Below are 20,749 nucleotides of genomic sequence, written 5' to 3'. Positions count from 1 at the left end.
TTAATAAATACAAAAAGTCATCCAGTGTTCTGTAGCTGTGGGCAAGCCAACCATCACCTCAAATCTCTGCTATATGTCTCTCTATGGCAGCCCCCCAAAGTCTTTGCTGCCTCTTTTCTCCCCAAATGATCCTGCACCTGTGTCCTTCAGCAGGGGGCACAGCCTTGAACTCCCTCCAGTTCCAGTGCCACACCAGAGGAAGCCACCGCTCCAGTCTCTTCTCTGGCTCGTTTCAGTCAAAACTTAATCAATTTTTTATATCGTTCACTCTGCGGTGCTTCAGTTCTTTTACTGCCCCACAACAACCAGAGAGCAAACTCTGTCCTAAAGGCCTCAAGCAGCTGTGGGCTGGGTTCAAAACCTGCGAGTTTGTCCTCTGCGTTTATCTGGTAAACTCTCGTGTTCCCTGCGATGGAATGTGCTGACTCCAGGATACACAGCAGCAGTTCACAGCCCTCCTCGGTATGATCCCAAAGCTCTGTCCCCTCCATCACGCTAATCAGAGGAAGAATATGAGGTACCGAGATGCCACCCAGGGGCATAGACACATTTTCTTTGCATTCATTCAGGGTTTTGATGAAAGGTTTTAGCTGCTTCTGAAATGTAATGGCGCTCGCTGTGTGATGCTGGCGCAAAGCTGTCCAAGTCTGCTCAAGTCTTGCAATCTGTGGGAACTTAAGGGCTTTCATCACAGCAGAGAAAGCAAAGAGGTCTCCAATTAAACTAAACTAAACCTTAAGTTTATATACCGAATCCTCTCCATAATTATAGAGCTCAGCATGGTTTACAAGAGCTTAATATAAGGAAGGAACAGCATAATGGGGTAGGAGGTTGAGTATGGGGGGAGGAAGCATTACATTTTTGTGAATAGCCTAGTTTTCAGGTGCTTTCGGAATAGTTGGAAGGAGCCCAGATTCCGTAGTGGGACATTAAGGTTATTGCAAAGCCCTGTGATTCTGAAGAAAAGAGATTTCCCTAATTTTCCCGCATGGAGGGTACCTTTTAGCGAGGGGAAGGATAGTTTAAGTTTTTGGGTGGATCTGAGGCTTTAAGAGCCAGTTCAATGATCTTGTGAAGGGTCATAGCTCTCTCTGGAACTGTACCAGTGCATCCCAGTATATCCACCACAATTCCCAAAGCAATCAGGTGATGCCTCTCCAACAGATCTTTCCTCATTCAGGGTCTTTAATTTTCGGCCCTTTATGTCATCCAGCTCTCTCTTCTTTCAAGGAATTGTGGTGCTTGCTGCGGAAAAGTGAAAGATTAACAATACAGGGAAGCCGAACGGCACTGCAGTTTCTCGAGGCCAGGCAGGGAATCTCCACAATTTCCTCTCGCGCTATCAGAAACGACTTCTTCAACTCTCCAGCGCAATGTTATCCAATGTAGAGTTCCTCCCCTTCAAGTTTGAATCTCTTTCTCCATTGGCTCATACCAAAATCAATACAAATTTCCCAACAACAGTTTTGCTGCAAATCCAAAGATGAAACCATGCTCAAGTATAATTTATGTACAACTAATAAGGAACCCCTTCATGTCCAGACCGCACAACAGCAAAATAAAATAATAAAGTTAAAATAAAAATAGCAGAATCTACCTTTCATATCACTCTCTATGTCATCGGGTCTAAATGCTGATTAATAAAGTCCTGTAGTTTAGTTGGGTCTTCATAATGACTGGTTTTATTATTAAAGGTTATTTTCATTACCACTGGATATAGCAGCCCATATCTTGCTCCCATTTATCTCAACTGAGGTCTGAGAAGCAGGAACCTTTTTCTTAAGCCAGCCATGACCTTAGCATAATCAGGCAGGAGTTGGATTTTTGTTTCCTGCCATTTTACCAACCTCATTTGCTTAGCGGTAGACAAAATATCCAAAGCTTGTTTAAAACGCAGTACTCTTAATATCATGGGCCTGGGCCCATTTTGACTGTTGGAGGCTCTGGATGGAATTAAATGTGCTCTTTTTCCAGAGGATACTTCAGGTTGAGGGAGAGCATCTTAGGCAATAAATCCTCAAGAAAAGACACAGCATCTGATCCCTCTACCCCTTTTGGGAGCCCTAGTAATCTAATATTATTCCTCCAAATTCTGTTGTTAGCCTCCTCCAATTCTTTAGTCAGGCGATTCACTGCTTTATGTTCGATTTGAAGCTTATTCAACTGCCTTCCATAACTGACACCCGGTGTTCCAAATGTACAGTTTTATCATCACTTATCTGTAACTTCTGGCTAAGATTTTGAACTTCTTTTAATATCTTTAGTTCAGTGGTATTAACATGCATTGTCTCCCTTATAGCTTTCAGCCCAGATATAACTTGTTCCAACAATTCTGATGTGTCCTTAGGTAATGGCACGTTTGAAGGAGTGGGTGGATCTTGTTTAGCCCTTTTAGCTGAGGCTCCTGCAGCAAATGCAGTTTCCAATTTAGACTGTCTTCCAGATGCCATATCAGCTGCAGATTTCACAAATCAGATTTTTCCCTGTTGGAGTGTGAATTTGATCACTTGTGCTGTCAAATTAGCTGAATTGTGCTGATGAGGGAGGAGCATCAAAATCACCCAGCCACACTGTCTTGCAGCCAAGTTAGTTGAATAGTGAATACTATCTTTCAAAAACCCACAATAATCTATTGAGGTTGGGAGGAAAGAGAGGGCTGCAAGCAAGCAAGTAAATAATAGCCTCAACTCCTGTGGGTATGGGTGGCAATGGAGGAGATTATATGTGAGGATGGAATTGATCTTAACAAGTACGAGTAGGTATGGGTAAAATTTCTGTCCCAGTGCAACTCTAGTTTGGTGATACCTTCTGTAGCTGAAATATAGCCTAGTAAGTTCAAGTATCAGCATTTGGTGAAGCCTGGGTTTGGTTTTTTTTTTTTAGTTCTTTGCCAAAACAGGGTGTAGCCACAGGGTGTTTGGGGGCCTGGATCCCCCAAATTTTGGTTCATGATCCTGTCTGGCATGGATCCCCAAACCATACCAGTGGAAGCATTCCTGCACCTGTAGCCTGCATGTTTCTTGAATGGCAATGATGGCCACTGCCACTGTACCAGGCCTCCCCCCACCCATGCTCAGTTTCCACAAAATAGAGCTTGTGCAGGAGAGGTCTGCCTCCTTTCACATGCTCAGTTTTATGGAAACTGAGCATGCACTGGAGAGAGGAGGGGGGCGTAGTGTGGTGGCAATGACTGCCACCCAGAGATCGTGTAGGCCAGACATGGGCAACTCTAGTTCTCGAGGACCGAAATCCAATCGGATTTTCAGGATTTCCCCAATGAATATGCATGAGATCTATTTGCATGCATTGCTTTCAAAGCAAATTCATTGGGGAAATCCTGAAAACCCGATTGGATTCCGGCCCTCGAGGACCGGAGTTGTCCATGTCTGATGTAGTCTGTGGTGGGGAAGCTCCAGGCTGGCTGTGACAGAGAAAACAAAAGCAGCTTTGGTTATGTGACATCAGACCCTGTCAATTTCAAAAACATCTGTTGCAAAAATATAAATGAGCTAACTATACTTATTCCATCTAATTTTCTAGGTCTGTTTTAAATCTGGTTACAGTGAGGATGAAGAGGAGCCCTCCAGAATATAAACCACTGTACCATAGCCAAAAATCAAATTATGAACTGAAGAACATTAAGTGTTTTATTGTACCTAGAGACTGTAATAAGTGTATTATAAATTAAAAATTCTGTATAAGTTTACAGATTTTGTACATTTGTACTTGAATTATTTTCAGATGTATATTTTCCACTAAAGTTGTATTGTACAAAAGCCATATCAATACCACTCAAGTGCATATATATATTTTTATATGTATGTATATGCATATGCGTCTCTATATATATACATATAAATATATGTGTGCATACATTTTTAATTGGAATGACTGCAGATATTTAAAGTTTTTAAAGCACAGACGCATATCTTTGATGTGTGCTTTTCTTTTTAATTAAAATCAAAGGCATTACATTTCTTGTCTGTCAGGTCGGCGTAGGGCCTGTTCTCCATAGCTGATATCCTATAATGTAGCTTCACACTTCTGATGCTAATATCTACTTTTGTTCTCTCGGATAAAAGCAACACAATTCCTCGTTTCTGGTGCACTTTTTAAATTATATTGTAGGAAATAACAAAGTTATTTGTACATTGTAGTCATTGGTTTTCTTTCCTTAGGTAAGGGGTTTGAGGGAGGAGGGGAAGGCTTGGCAAAGGCTGGTGGCCACTGTAGGGTCTGGTTGGTCACAAATGGGCACATTAATTTTTTTTAGGATATTAAAATGGTTAGGTATCGGATATATCTGAACATGCTTGGTCCAAGGTCTGGATTGATTCCTTTGTTTTTATTATTCTAAGAACCAGACCTGACTGTGGCCCTTAGAGAGAATTGAGAAGCTCTGGCTTGGACAATCTGCAGGATGAAGAGAGTAGATGAGCAGACTTAGGGTGGTCTGTTGACTTACACTTAGGAATCTTTATACCAAGCTGAAGGAAAAGTTGGCCTTAGTGTGCTTTTATACTGAATTTTCCCACGTGCTAAGGCCACTTTTCCCACACCCGCAAATAGCCTATTTTTCAAATGAATGGTTATGCACTAATGTTAATCATCAAAACTGGAATTCAATAGTTTAATCACAACAAATCTATGTAAATGTAGAAGACAGAAGAAGGCTTCAGTAATGTCATAGCCACTTTGCCAAGTCATATCCTTAGTAATTCCTCCCATTTTTAGCCATTTTATCCCTCTTAATTCAATCTTTTTAACATATCTCTCCACAAATTAGGCATTCACAGCTTATTCAGCTATAAGCATTTCAGTCCTGTGCTGGAGTTAGTTAAGTGCATGTTGGAGGTGGCGCAACAAAGATAGTTGCTCCCGATGAAGGCCATCTGCAAAACGGGCAGTTCCATTGCGCTGAGCTACAGAAAGATCACCAAGTGATACAAATAAGTGCTGATAATTGGATAAGTCTAAATAGTTGAATAAGATGCGAATGCCTAATCTGTGGAGATTAAAAGGGATAAAATAGATAAAATGGGAGGAATGATTAAGGAAGTGATGATCCATGTGGCAAAGTGTCATTTACTGGAGCCAGAAAAGCCAAACAAGCAGAGTAAGGCTGCAACATTACTGAAGTATTCTCTTGTCTTCTATACTTACATATATTTGCCATGCACTAATGTTGCCATTAGTGTGTGGCCATTAACAAAACTTGGCGTGTAAGCACTCCTCACCAATCATTTTGTAGGTGGTATGGTGTTAATCCTGCATTAATCAGCATGTGGTAATGTAGATGCGCTAACTGAATACAGCAAAAATGCCCACACATACACCCTCCGCGGAAAAATGTTTAAAATTCTTTTGTGAGCAGTTTTCACCAAGCTAAGCCAAACTTAACACAGGATGCCTGAGTGCGTCCCAGAGTAAACCCTTTTAAGCTGTGTTAGGCTTAGTAAAAGAGCCCTTTAGTGTCAGGAAAACACTTCTTCTCTTGTGGATAGTAATTTATTTCACTCTGTTTTTGTGGAAAATATTAAAGGTGTTTTTAACAACTGGCCAATTTATATATATATATATATATATATATATATATATAAGCCCAGTTTTTAGTATATCCATGGTGAATATGCAGCAGATAAATGTGAATGCACTGTCCCTCTGAGGGGTTCCAAATGATGTCATGCATATATATTGAGGATATCCAGAGGAAGCCCTGTCCTAGACTGCAGTTGGAATATGTACTTTAAGAACAGCGCATATTAAAGAATGCAGCTGTTCTGACAGATATAGGACTACTGCATATATGTGTATAGAGGCATTGTTCTTCCTGTTCTATTGTTTTCAGTTAATAGCACAAAATTTCTCATACCTGTCAGACTTTAATGCCGTCTCTCATAAGAAGAATGAGCTGTCTGGGAGTCATTCCCAACCCCGTCTTTGGGGGCCTGAGGTTTTCAGGATATCCACAACAAATATTCATGAGATGGATTTGAATGCACTGCCTCAACTGCATGCAAATCTAACTCATGAGTATTTAGTATGGATATCCTGAAACCCCATGGGACTAGTTGTGCCTCAAGGACTGGGTTAGGAATGGCTGGTCTAGCAGAATTTCTAAGATGTAAATTCACATGTTTTCATCTTGAAAGCCTGATCTGAGCAGTTTTAAAATACAATAGCATGGCCTAAGTGTGTGTTTTTATTTCCTTATTTCTTAAAACTAAAAAAAAAAATAAAGTAGTTCAGCTTTGGAGAGCTGGAAATGGAAGACTCCAGGAATGGGCTTTGTAGCACACCATTATTTTGTCTCCCCTCCATGGCCTCAACTTGACTCTTTTAAGATGTGAAAATGAACTTGCTTTTTAGCCATTTAAATATTGGCCCAAGGATATATGTCTGCACATCTGGCAGAAGGAAAACACTTTTCTTTAAGAATTTACCCCCTCTTTTATGAACGCATATCGCAGGTTTTAGTGCTGGCAGTGGCGGTAACTGCTCTGACGCTCAAAGGAATTCTTTAAGCATTGGAGCAGTTAATGCCGCTGCTGGCACTAAAACCTGCACTATGCGTTCATAAAACAGAGGGTTAGTTATTCTCATTTTAGGCTGTGCCATTTCATCATCATAGGGAAGGCAATTTTCAAAGCCATTTCCCCAGGTCAAACAGAAGTATACACATTGTGGGGGGGGGGGGGGGTAATTTTATAATAAGGTGTCCATAAGAAATTTAAATAAACAAAGAACAAATTGATGCAATATAAATTCTTCACAAGACCTCAAACACCCAAGACACTACTTCAGTTTCATTTGTGTCCTTACTGGGATGATGTGTTTATCATTGGTCTTGTCCAGGTCAAGAGTTATTGCTCACAAGGCAAGATCTACAAAATGGTGTGTTATATATTCAAAAACATTAAAGAAGAGCACTTAGCTTAAGCCCGACGGCTACCCAGCCATTTCACTCAGGGTTTCCTCAGAGGCTGTGTCTCTTCTATAAATTTACACCTCTGCTTTTTAGCTTGTTAGAGGTAAGCGATACGCTCTACACTTGTGAAGAATTTATAATGCATCAATTTGTTCTTTGTTTATTTGAATTTTTGTTGTTTTGAACAAATTGTAATTTTCCACATTTCATAAGAAATTTTAAAAATGTGTCATAGAACCATCTGCAGTAGTGCCTGCTCTGGTTCAGGAATAAATATATGCATATATATGCATGTTTTATAAAGTATGTGCATACTAAGCCCCCAGGAACACTGGCACATCTCACATAAATATGGGCACTATAGTGTGCCATTTTACTCATGTACCCCCCATGTCATTTATATGTGTAAATGTGATTTACTCAAGGAGAATGCACAAAAGAGGAGCGAGACTTGGGTGTGATACTATGTGATGATCTTAAGGTGGCCAAACAGGTTGAAAAGGTGACAGCGAAAGCTAGAAGGATGCTAGGGTGCATAGGGAGAGGTATGGCCAGTAGGAAAAAGGAGGTATTGATGCCCCTGTATAAGACTCTGGTGAGACCTCATTTAGAATATTGTGTATAATTCTGGAAACCACACTTTCAAAAAGATATAAACAGGATGGAGTCAGTCCTTAGGAAGGCTACTAAAATGATGTGTGGTCTTCATCACAAGGTGTATGCGGACAGATTTAAAGATCTCAATATGTATACTTTGGAGGAAAGGGGAGCTATGATAGAAACGTTTAAATACCTACATGGTGTAAATGCGCATGAGTCGAGTCAGTGGCGTACCTAGCATATGTGACACCCGGGGCCCATTATTTTTTGGCACCCCCCCCATTTGTATGAAAAACATGATTTTTAGTAACAAGCCACACGTCACACATGAGTACCTAGGAAAAGGCAGCATCTTACATATTGCAATGAGCAGTACATCAATACACTCATTGTAAAACTAAACAAGCCAGACCAGTACAGATCAATCCTACACCGTCAATCCTAACAGAAAACCATGTCTTTCGAACACACAGAACACAGAAAACCCCTTCGCCTAGTATGGAATATGTCATCACAAACTAACCCCTCCCCTTTTTACAAAACTGTAGTGTGGATTTTAGCTACGGTGGTAACAGCTCTGACACTCAGAATTCTGAGCATCAGAGCTGCTACCACCACGGCTGGTTCTAAAAAATGCTCCACAGTTTTGTAAAAGGGGGGATAAAATAGAAATACATAGACAAAGGTTAAATTGAACCAACAAGAAGCTGGACTCTGCATAAAATGCAACACCACAGAAACAGTGACATATGTCTCCTAAAGCAATAAATAAATAGAAAATTTTTGTTCTACCTTTGTCTTTTCTGGTTTCTGCTTTTCTCATCTTCTTGTTACTGTCTTCCTTCCATCCACTGTCTGCCATCTCTCTGCCCCTCCCTATATGGCATCTTCTCTCCTTCTATGCCCCTTCCAGAAATTGTATGCCTCCCCCTTTCATCTCTCCTCTAGATCCCCCCCTTTGGTCTGGCATCCATCATCTTCCCTCTTGGTCTGGCATCTTTCTCCTTTCATCTCTCTTTCCCTCCCCCCTGTGGTTTTTAGCATTTCTCTCTTCTCATTTCCTCCGCTCAGATCTGATATCTTTGTCTCCTTCCCAGTTCTCTGGCATCTCTCTCTCCTCCTCTGGTCTTCCTTCTTTATTTTCTGCCTCAATTTAAATTAAATTCTTTCTTACTATGCAGTCCTCAGTTTCCCTCTTTTCACTATGTCTACCCACAGCATGCCACCCCTTTCCTTCACCCCTCCACTATCTCACTAACTCTATCTTCTTCCCCCATCCAGCATATGTCCTTTTTCTTTATCCCTCCTTCCATCCAGTATGTGTTCTCTTTCTCCACTTCCATTCAGCATTTGCTCTCCCTTCTTCCCACTTCCATCATCTAACCTCTTCTCTTTCCCCTTTCTACCCACTTCCATCATTTGCCCCTTCTCTCAATCTCTCCATTTACCACAGGCCTATCTTTCTCCCTTCCTCACCTTTCCAATTTTGGCAACAAGATCTGCAACGCCGCCCCCCCCCCCCCCCCTTCCGGACAACAGACCTGGTCCGACAAACCTCCCTGCCCTGTGGCCGGTGATGTCTAAACTGCCTTCTTACAGCAGCCGGAGTGTTGTAGTTGCATATGGCTGCCGTAAAGGTCATCTCTGATGCAACTTCCGGTTGTGTCAGAGATGACCTTTACAGCAGCCACACGCAGCTTCAATGCTCTAGCTCAGGGGTGCACACACCTTTTGGGCTTGCGAGCTACTTTTAAAATGACCAAGTCAAAATGATCTACCAACAATAAAATTAAAAAAAATCACAAAGCACACTGTACGCTGAGAAAATGTTAATTATCATTCCTATTCTGGGTTTTTTTCCAAGAGGTCAAGGCAGATGACTCTAAGCACTGTCACCTCAGTAGCATCCATACAAAAATAGACAAATATACCCCCTCCCTTTTTACTAAACCACAATAACAGTTTTTAGCGCAGGGAGCTGCGCTGAATGCCCAGGGCTGCTCTCGACACTCATAGGCTCCCTGCGCTAAAAACCGCTATTGCGGTTTAGTAAAAGGAGGCCATAGTGCAAAATATAGACAGCAGATATAAATTCAGACACATTTTGATCACTAAATTGAAAATAAAATCATTTTTCCTACCTTGTCTGGTGATTTCATGAGTCTCTGGTTGCACTTTCTTCTTCTGACTGTGCATCCAATCTTTCTTCCCTTCTTTCAGCCTGTATGCTTCCTCTCCTCTAGACCTCATTCCCTCCCCCAACTTTTTTTTCCTCTCTCCCTGCCCTTTCTTTCTCCCTGCCTCCCTTTCTTTTTTCTCTCTTCATGCCCCTTCTTTTTTTCTTTTTCCCTTCTGTCTCCCTGCCTGCCCCCTTTCTCTCTTTCTTTCTCCCTGCCCTCCACCAAGCCACTGCTGCCACCATCGGGGAACAGGCTCCAAAGCCGCTGCGGTGGCTGCCCCAAGCTCTCTCTGCTTCCCAGCGTCAGGCCGACCAGCATTTCTCTCCCCAACGTCAATTCTGCCGTCGGAGAGGAAGTTCCGCCCAGCCAGGCAGCGATTGGCTGGCCCGAACTTCCTCTCCGACGGCAGCCTTAGGGGGGGTGCACAGCCGGCCAGGTCCGGAAAATGGTCGATCGCCAAGGCAAAGTGAGTCTATCACAGAGCCCGGGATGGGCTCCGTGATCGACTCACTTTGCCTTGGCGATCGACCATTTTCCGGACCTGGCCGGCTGTGCATCCCCCCTAAGGCTGCACCCGGGGCGGACCTCTCCCCCCCACCCCCGAGGTACGCCACTAAGTCGAGTGACTTTCATTTGAAAGGAAGATCTGGAATGAGAGGGCATAGGATGAAGTTAAAAGGTGATAGGCTTAGGTGCAATCTAAGGAAATACTTTTTTCAGAAAGGGTAGTAGATGTGTGGAATAGTTTTTATATCCACCACCTCTACTGGGAGAGTATGTTTGAATTCAAGGCCTTTGTGGGACAGGCCTGTGGGATCTCTTATAGAGAGGAGGAGATAGTGGGTGCTGTGGACAGGCAGATTGGATGGGCCATTTGGCCTTTATCTGCCATCATGTTTCTATAATCTTATCACTATAGTGTTATGTTGGGCCTATATTTGGGGTCATTTTTCTAAAGCTTAGTGTGTGCTAATGTACATTAGTGCGTACTAAGTGCCACATTGTCCATAGTTATAAAATAGAATATGCAGTATTTAGTGTGCTGTCAAGATTTGGAGATTCTAGCTAGGATCTGAACAGGAGGAAACTGCTTCCATGGGCACTCTGAAGCTTCCAGTAGGATCAGGAGTGATCTCCAGCACACCTTTTACTTGTGTGGAAATGCATGTTCCAGCTTTTTGTAAAGGTTCTGTCCTATTCCAGGCTTTTCTGTAGTACTTCCCATGGCAAGACTCTTCTCCCAGGATTCTCAAACCATCCTCCTTCATTTCAACTCTGGGTTGGCTTCCTTTCAAACCTCTTTCACTCCTTGTTCTGATCTAAGAAAGTCTAGAAATAGGGATGAAGTGTGAAGTAATAAAATTTGCAGACGACACCAAACTATTTAGTGGGGCAGAGTCTAAAGAGGATTGCGAGGACTTACAAAGGCACCTGAACAGACCAGGGGAGTGAGCGACGAGATGGCAGATGAAGTTCAATGTAGAGAAATGTAAAGTCTTGCATGTAGGAAACAGAAACACAAGGTACAGCTATACGATGGGAGGGCTGTTACTGAGTGAGAGTACCCAAGAAAGGGACTTGGGGGTAATGGTGGACGAAACAATGAAGCCGTCGGCACAGTGCGCAGCGGCTACTAAGAAAGCGAATAGAATGCTAGGTATAATCAAGAAAGGTATTACAACCAGAACGAAAGAAGTTATCCTGCCGCTGTATCAGGCGATGGTGCATCCGCATCTGGAGTACTGCGTCCAATATTGGTCACCGTACCTTAAGAAGGATATGGCGATACTTGAGAGGGTTCAGAAGAGAGCGACATGTTTGATAAAAGGTATGGAAAACCTTTCATACGCTGAAAGATTGGAGAAACTGGTGCTCTTTTCCCTGGAAAAACGGAGACTTAAGAGGGGATCTTGAAGGGCATCGAAAAAATGGAGAGGGACAGATTCTTCAAACTTTCGAAAACTACAAGAACGAGAGGGCATTCGGAGAAATTGAAAGGGGACAGATTAAGAACCAATGCTAGGAAGTTCTTCTTCACCCAACGGGTGGTGGACACCTGGAATATGCCTCCAGAGGGTGTGATAGGACAGAGTATGGTATTGGGATTCAAGAAGGGATTGGACAATTTTCTGAAGGAAAAGGGGATAGAAGGGTATGGCTAGAGGATTACTACACAGGTCCTGGACCTGATGGGCTGCCGCATGAGTGGACTGCTGGGCATGATGGACCTCTGGTCTGACCCAGCGGAGGCACTGCTTATGTTCTATATTCCTCACAGGAAATTAGGATCTCTTCATCCTTTTCCCGGGTAGAGGCAGGGATCTCAACATGCTGAGATAGACATCAATGTTCTACCTTATGCTCCTCCCCCAGCTTCTCCTTATTGAAACATAGAAACATAGAATATGACGGCAGAAAAGGGCTATAGCCCTTCAAGTCTGCCCACTCTAATGACCCACCCCCCTGTCTTTACTCCCTTAGAGATCCCATGTGAATGTCCCATTTTCTCTTAAAATCTGACACGCTGCTGGCCTCAATCACCTGCAGAGGTAGACTGTTCCAATGATCGACCACCCTTTCTGTGTAGAAGTATTTCCTGGAATCACCACGAAATTTCCCTCCCCTGATTTTCAGCGGATGCCCTCTGGTGGTCGAAGGACCTATAGGACAGAAGATAACCCTGTGACAGAGCTCTTAAGGACTTGGGCCCTGCTCCATATCATAGCACCCTAAGCTTTAGTAAAAGTGCCTCTTTTTTAGCTTTAGGGGAGGCATTCATGAGATACCATGGAGCTAATTTTCAAAACACTTAAACACACAAAATACCATACCCTCAGATGTTTCTAAGGTATTTTGTGTGTCTAAGTGCTTTGAAAATGAGCCTCTTTCTATGTTTTCAAAAATATGCTCCTTATTTCTGCTCAGAAAAGTATTTGCATGAGTTAATAGAATGGAATGGCTTAGTGGTTGTGAGGTGGTGAGTTCAATCCCAGCCTGCCCTTCATTGCCCCAGGTACCACAGTTAGATTGTGAGTCTGCTGGAACAGATAGGGAAAATACTTAAGAATACCTGATTATTATTCAATGTATTCAATCTATTCATGAAAAAGCAGTTATTAAATTCATAAAAATAAATATGTGCAGGTGCTCTTCCTGCAATAATTTTCCAAATGAAAATATGGGTGAACTTTTACTTTAAGAATGGGCAGTTCTAAAATTACTCCCAAAATTTCTGGGCAAGATGCTGTGTGCTATGCAGTTTAGAGTTATGTTGTAGATTTTTTATGTGCACAATAAATAACTTAAAAACATAAAATTTAAAAGATTAGATATGAGAATTGATGACAGATATTGTACACAAGTCTCATGTGGACTGCCTTGCTTTTACTGTTTTCACAATGAATAAATTGTTCAGGCTTTTACATTGCTTTCCTCTCAAAAAGAGGAACCGAAAGTGATTTACAAATTAATCAAAATAGTACAAACATTCAAGTCTGACCTGCATGTAATATAGCTTTTTCTGAAAACTGGAGATGAAGTCTGCCGATTAAACACCCACAAACTTTGTGCTCACTTTTATGTGGGCAGATGTGGATAGGGTGGAGATAGTGCATTTATTTTTCAAAATGTCACATACAAGTGTTGAATATAACCAAAAGGAATGTTCTTTTCTAATGTGAGTAAATGTTTATGCATGTCAAACTGTGCTGATACTTGTGAAGAGGACAGTTTTCCAGTTTTTCATCAGTTTAACCGGGAAAATGACTTTGGAAAAAATATATATCCTGAAATTGTGAGTCTGCTGCTAACCAAACTAAAAAGTGTGAGGGAGATCTACAGAACGTCAAGCAACACTGAAACTCAGGAGTGTTTTCCCCTTCATCTAACTGTGGAAAATAAAAAAGTATTGAAAGCAGCATCATAAAAAAAACCTCACATTCCAAGTGCAGAAAAAATAAGATTAACTTTTTTTTTAAGAGTTAAAACACCCGAGGAACCTAGCCAAGCATAAGGTGATAAACTAAACCTTTCAAATCATAGGTAATCTTTACTAAACAAGACCCTTTTTTATTAAGCCACGGTAGAGGTTTCTATTGAGGCCTAGAGCAGTGATTCCCAACCCTGTCCTGGAAGACCACCAGCTAGTCAGATTTTCAGGATAGCCCTAATGAATATGCATGGAGCAGATTTGCATACCTGTCACCTCCATTATATGCAAATCTCTCTCATGCATATTCATTATAGCTATCTCAAAAACCCGACTGGCTGGTGGTCCTCTAGGAAAGGGGAATCACTGGCCTAGTGCTAAATGCTCCAACACTCATAGGAATTCTATGAGCATCGGAGCATTTAGTGCTCCAGGCCATGGTAGAACCTCTACCACAGCTTAGTAAAAGGGGGGTTGGGTTGGGCAAGATTGTAACCATATTGTGCTTATGCACAAACAGGTCGACATTCAGACTTAGTGGCATTTTAACCCTTTAATTGGCAGATGGTGAAACGGCTGCTTAATGTAACTTGATGTTGAACGAGAGCAATAGTGCCAAGTAAATAGGCATTTGGAGAAGCAGATCTTCCCATAACAGCCATAGAAGACACTTGTTGCTTATGAGCAACAATGCCAAATAAAGGGCTAAACAATCATGTTAACGCTGCAATATGAATAGGCACCAAATATGTATGGAAAGCACTCATCACCGGGAAATAGCAATTGTGTCAGAGGGAGCCTATGGTGCAGATAGGGTATAGATGTTGCTGTACTGCCAGTGCTAAGTAACTTGGAAGATACAGAGATGGGGAGAGATGCAGATAGGAGGGAGGAAGTTATGTTGGACCTGGGTGGGGGGAGAGGAAGGAAGAAGCAGAGAGAAAGAGAGTGATATTGGACCAGGGGGGCAGAAAGCAGTGAGAGAATGATGTTGGACCTGGAGGGGAGAGATGCTGGACTGGGGTGAGGGCAAAAGTGAGAGAGGAAGAGATGGACACAGGGCAGAAATAAGATGCCAGCAGAATGGACCCAGGGAGCAAAAAGAGAAAGATAGATGTTGGACCTAGGGGACAGAGGGGAGGAAAGGAGAAGAGAGAGTGATGTTGAACCCAATCTTTTAATAAAGTGATTAATCAAGATTTAAAACTTTTAATTGAGCAATTAATCAAAATTAAAAATTTTAATCTACATGTATTTATTTATTTAAAATTTATAGACTGCCTAAATCTAAGCTGTTTACATAACAACATATAGCTCAGATGTATCAACGTGACCTGGATTGGTCACTGTTTGGAAGCAGGATATTGGGCTAAATCAGGGGTAGGCAATTCCTGTCCTTGAGAGCCACAAGCAGATCAGGTTTCAGGATATCCACACTAAATATGCATGACATAGATTTGCATCTCAAGGAGGCAATTCATGCAAATCCATCTCATACATATTCATTGTGGATATCCTGAAAACCTGACTTGCCTGTGGGTCTCGAGGACCGGAATTGCCTATCCCTGGGCTAGATGGACTACCAGTCTGACCCAGTATAGCTATTCTTATGTTCTTATATTCTGTGTATCACACCCAAACCTCATGGGAACTCATCCTCTCCTATGCTCCAACAGCCAGCTCCTTGCTCTCTGTGTGCCCTTTCATAGACCAGAAATATTGATCTGAATCAATGGACTACATCTCCTACCCACAATCTAAGCAAGGATAACTCCTAGGGCTCCTTTAACTAAGCCGCGCTAGCGGTTTAACGCGTGTAATAGCGCACGCTAAACCGCCGGATGTGCTAGCCGCTACCGCCTCCTCTTGAGCAGGTGGTAGTTTTTGGCCAGCAGGATGGGTTAGCGCGTGATGAAAAGTTGCGCGCGTTAACCCTGCTAGCGTGGCTTAGTAAAAGGAGTCCCTAGTTTTTTGCATTTTTTTCCTGCCTTTTGATTATTTTTGCATAAGAGAAGAAGCAGGTCTCTAGAGTAATTAAATGTTGGCTGTTAGTGCCCTCTGCACTTGGTATTTGTGAGGTACTCCAGCGATTAAATAAAATAAATATGGCAATAATAGCACAATATACAGAGATCACGTCACCACAAGAGCACAAATACCAAGTATCTTCTGTTTTATCTGTAAATAGGCACTTACAGCAAGACTCATGTCCAAGGTCATTCAAATCCAAGTATCAAATGCAAGCACTGCTCTAGTACTATCTGTACTCATCAATAATTCTAAGTATCCAATAATTTTTGTTACATCAAGTATTAAGGAGGTCGTTGGCTAAGTATGCATCTATTCACATTTAGTGCTTCCATCATGGTAAAATGCTGCAATAAAAGAGGTTACAGTCAAACCTCAGGACTGGAACTACAGCTCCAACCCATCTTTAAGGCTCAAATGCAGCTGCTTCTGTCATGACTATCACTGTATTTTAGATTTCACCTCTGGACAGTCAGACTATCCTGTAGAGATTAGAATCTGAGGTGTGGCCTAAGTTGCAGTATTATGTAGGACTTTCCACTTGGCATTTTAGGCATTATGCTTAAAAAAAACATGGCTATAACACCATAATTGTATTTAATTCATAAATTTTTGACTAATAACAGAAACTCTGTAATCTCTTAATAAGGCCAGTGTAATATTTAGAAACATGATGGCAGATAAAGGCCAAATAGCCCATCCACAGTAACTATTATCTCTTTCTCTCTCTGAGAGATCCCACATGCCTATCCCAGGCCCTCTTGAATTCAGACACAGTCTCTGTCTCCACCACCTCTTCTGGGAGACTGATCCATGCATCAACCACCCTTTCTGTAAAAAAGTATTTCTTTAGATTACTCCGGAGCCTATCACCTCTTAACTTCATCCTATGCCCTCTCATTGCCATTTCCTTTCAAATGAAAGATACTTGACTCATGCGCATTTACATTACATAGGTATTTAAACGTCTCTATCATATCTCCCCTCTCCCATCTTTTCTCCAAAGTATACAGGTTGAGATCTTTAAGTCTGTCAATATATGCCTCATGACGAAGACCATGCACCATTTTAGTAACCATTTTAGTAACTCCATCCTTTTTATATCTTTTTGAAGGTGTGGCCTCCAGAATTGTACGCAATATTCTAAATGAGGTCTCACTAAAGTCTTATACAGGGGCATCAATACCCCCTTTTTCCTAATGGCCATACCTCTCCCAAAGCAACCCTAGCATCCTTCTAGGTTTCACCATCACCTTTTCAACCTATTTGGCCACCTTAGGATCATCACTTACAATCACACCCAAGTCCTGTTCTTTGGTCGTGCACATAAGTTCTTTACCCCATTAAACTGTACTGCTCTCTCAGTTTTTTGCAACCCAAATGCAAAATGCAAAATGCAAATGACCTTGCATTTCTTAGCATTAAATTGTAGCTGCCCAATTTCAGACCATTCTTCAAGCTTCGCCAGGTCTTTCTTCATGTTATTCACACCATCCGGCGTGTCTACTCTATTGCAGATTTTGATATCATCCACAAAGAGGCAAATCTTACCCAACAACCCTTCAGCAATATCATTTATAAAAATGTTAAAAAGAACAGGCCCAAGAACAGAACCTTGAGGCACACCACTGGTAACATCCCTTTCCTCAGAGTGACCTCCATTGATCACTACCCTCTGTCGCCTTCCACTCAACCAGTTCTTGACCCATCCTGTCACTTTGGGTCCCATCCCAAGGGCACTCAGTTTATTAGACGTCTGTGTGGAACACTGTCAAAGGCTTTGCTAAAATCTAAATACACCACATCTAGCGCACATCCTCTATCCAATTCTCTGGTCACCCAGTCAAAGAAATTGATCAGATTTATCAGACAAGACCTACCTCTAATGAATCTGTGTTGTCTTTGGTCCTGTAATCCACAGGATTCCAGAAATTTTACCAGTCTCTGTTTTAAAAGTGTTTCCATTAATTTACTTACCACAGAAGTCAGACTTACTGGCCTGTAATTCCCTACTTCTTCCTTACTTCCACTTTTATAGAGAGGGACCACATCCGCCCTTCTCCAGTCCTCCAGTACCACTCCTAATCTAATCTAATCTAATCAAAATTTTAACTTTATATACTGAGTCATTATTCTAAGAAAGCTCGTTTCGGTTTACAGCAGTTAAAAAAAAAGACAGAGAGGAGTTACAATTGATAGATAGGAACTATAAAAGATAATGACAAAATTTCAAAAGAGTTAATTTTCAAAGTGTTTAGAGACTCATTGAAAAGACCAGTCAGGGAACTACCCTATCAGAACTTCCCTAAGTTCCTTCAGCACCCTCGGATGTATTCCAGCCTACTCCCCTACCGCAACACTCACGGCAGGAGAGATAGCTCATCTCCCCTGCCGCGATAACGATCCCGAAGTGCCACCAACAGCGGCACTTCGGATCGCTATCGTGGCAGGAGAGATAGCCAATCTCTCCTGCCGCGATCCACCCCCCCCCCCGATTTAATATGGACAGGAAGGAGGCCAGGCCCACCTGCCCAGAAGCAACCCCGCACTTGCCCGATCCGATATGGGCAGGAGGGAGGCCAGGCCCTCCTGCCTGGCGACCCCCCCCCCCTCCCCATGACAAGATCCGGGCAGGAGGGATCCCAGGCCCACCTGCCCCGATGTAGCCCCCCTGACTGCCCCCCCGAACGACCCCCTGAACCACCCCACCTGGGCCAATCAGGCCCTAAGGCGGCGGGCCTGCCGGACATGCTTGTGGCTGGGCCGGGCGGTGCGAGAGAGATCCTCCTTCTTCCTCTGCCAGGCTGGACTAGGCTTTGAGCATGCGCAAATGCTCAAAACCTAGTCCAGCCTGGCAGAGGAAGAAGGAGGATCTCTCTCGCACCGCCCGGCCCAGCCCAGCCCAGCCCAAACCAACGAGGGAGGATCTTCGGGCACTGGCACTGGCACATGCTGTGCATTGGTGCTGGTGCCGGTGCCCAATCGGGTAAGAGTTGTATTTGCGGTGCTGGGGGGATGTAGGATCGCGGGGGGGGGGGGAGGATGCCGGTTCGCAGGGGGAATGCCGGATCAGAATGTAAAAAAAAAATTGTAAAACGCGCTCACACGTATAACGCGCATGGTTATGCACGGTTTCTAAAATCGTGTATAACGCACGCGTTATATGCGTGAAAATACAGTACTCTTCCTGCTTTATTTGAATTTCTATAATACACTGCTTGCTGAAGAAAAAAATCTTTCCTAGCCAATTGTGTACTAATAGAATTACATTTGTATTTAGCTTTCATCAAGGCATTTAAAGTTACTTGATCCCATTGTAAAGCTAATTTGGATTCTAAATCAGTGATGGTCATTTCTAAATTTGAAAACTCAAGTCTAAGTAATTTCCTAATATGAGCTGAATAGGCTATAATCTGCCCTCTTAAGGTTGCCTTAAAGGCATCCCATATAGTATCCAAAGATATCTCATCAGAAGTATTAAACTGAAAAAACTCAATTATTTTTATTTGATTTCTTTGATTCTTAGATCTTCGCCTGATGTTCTGTTCTTCACTGTGAGCTTAAGACTCATCTGTTTAGAAAATTTGTTTTAAAAGCAACAAATTATAATGTAATATTTTAGTATGTTCTAATTGCATCATTATATCATACTACTCATACCATAGTTTTTTAAAAATGATATATTGTACTTTGGCTTCTCATGTGCTTTGTTTCATCACAGAATTGTTCAGTCTTCTTACTTTGTGAACCGCCTAGAACTCTTTGGGTGTTGGCGGTATAGAAAAATTAAGTTATTATTATTATTATTATTAAACCTGCTTTGGTTAAATTTGCTTTAAGTACAAGTTATACTTGATACTATATTTGAAATTAATAAAAAATAAAAAAATGGTCTGTCCACAAAAAGGAATACTTTTCTTCTGAAAATAATTCTTTAGGATCATTATTTTCTTTTCAGCTGAACCCAGAATAACCAGTAGAGTAGCTCTTTTAATAATAATATCTTGTGAAGTCCCAAGAAATTTCATCAGATCTAAAGAGTTTACATTATAAAACTTTCCTTCTTGTTTGATCTATTTTACTCCCCGTGGCAAAAAATATATATTGTTTAAATTATGAGAATCAATAGTAAGCTGTAAAATATATTTCATATACATTTTAAAAAATGTGATAGGGGATAAATAATGAGTAACTGGAAAATAAAGCAAATGCGAGTGACATGCTCTACTGTAACTGGCATTCTCTAATTTCTCAATTTGACGATGAGTCAGCAGACTTTCCTTTGACCCTACAATGGCAGCATTTGGATATAAAGTAACGTTATTATTGACTTTCTTCAAATTTTTTCAATTTTACGAAAGTCTAGTATGTGTGGATAGCGACCCACAACTTCCTCAGTGAATTTACTAAACTGAAGAAGGTGTTTAAGGTTCTGTCCAGTTTGATAACAGCTCTATAAACATCCTTCAAAGAAAGCTGAAAGTATGATAACTGCTTGCTGAAGAAAAAAATCTTTCCTAGCCAATTGTGTACAAATAGAATTATATTTGTATTTAGCTTTCATCAAGGCATTTAAAGTTACTTGATCCCATTGTAAAGCTAATTTGGATTCTAAATCAGTGATGGTCATTTCTAAATTTGAAAACTCAAGTCTAAGTAATTTCCTAATATGAGCTGAATAGGCTATAATCTGCCCTCTTAAGGTTGCCTTAAAGGCATCCCATATAGTATCCAAAGATATCTCATCAGAAGTATTAAACTGAAAAAACTCAATTATTTTTATTTGATTTCTTTGATTCTTAGATCTTCGCCTGATGTTCTGTTCTTCACTGTGAGCTTAAGACTCATCTGTTTAGAAAATTTGTTTTAAAAGCAACAAATTATAATGTAGAGATCTTGGATCCTTCAAGAAGCCCAGGGATTCAAGGATCTCTGCCATGAAAAAAAAAAATCCCTCCTCCTCCTTACATACACCATACAAATGACCACTAAGTTTACTGGCAGAAAAGCATTAATCCCATGGTGAGGCATTTCCTTCACATCAGGGCCAGCTCTGCTGGCAGCATTTGGAAGATGGCAGGAGAG

At 41.7% G+C, this 20,749-nt stretch overlaps 1 protein-coding gene across 1 annotated transcript in view; it reads left to right on the top strand.

The window, feature by feature from the left end:
- The window catches only part of GRK4 (G protein-coupled receptor kinase 4), a 409,134-nt gene extending 404,981 nt beyond the window's left edge, over positions 1 to 4,153 (top strand). Inside the window, exon 16 of the mRNA XM_033950412.1 lies at positions 3,541 to 4,153. Within this exon, the coding sequence (XP_033806303.1) occupies positions 3,541 to 3,594 (54 nt within the window). The 3' untranslated portion in view covers positions 3,595 to 4,153. The remainder of the gene's footprint in view (positions 1 to 3,540) is intronic.
- The last annotated feature ends 16,596 nt before the right edge of the window (positions 4,154 to 20,749 follow it).

The sequence above is a fragment of the Geotrypetes seraphini genome, chromosome 1 (assembly GCF_902459505.1).
Source record: "Geotrypetes seraphini chromosome 1, aGeoSer1.1, whole genome shotgun sequence".
Lineage (NCBI taxonomy): Eukaryota > Metazoa > Chordata > Amphibia > Gymnophiona > Dermophiidae > Geotrypetes > Geotrypetes seraphini.
This window is presented reverse-complemented; position numbering and strand designations above follow the sequence as displayed.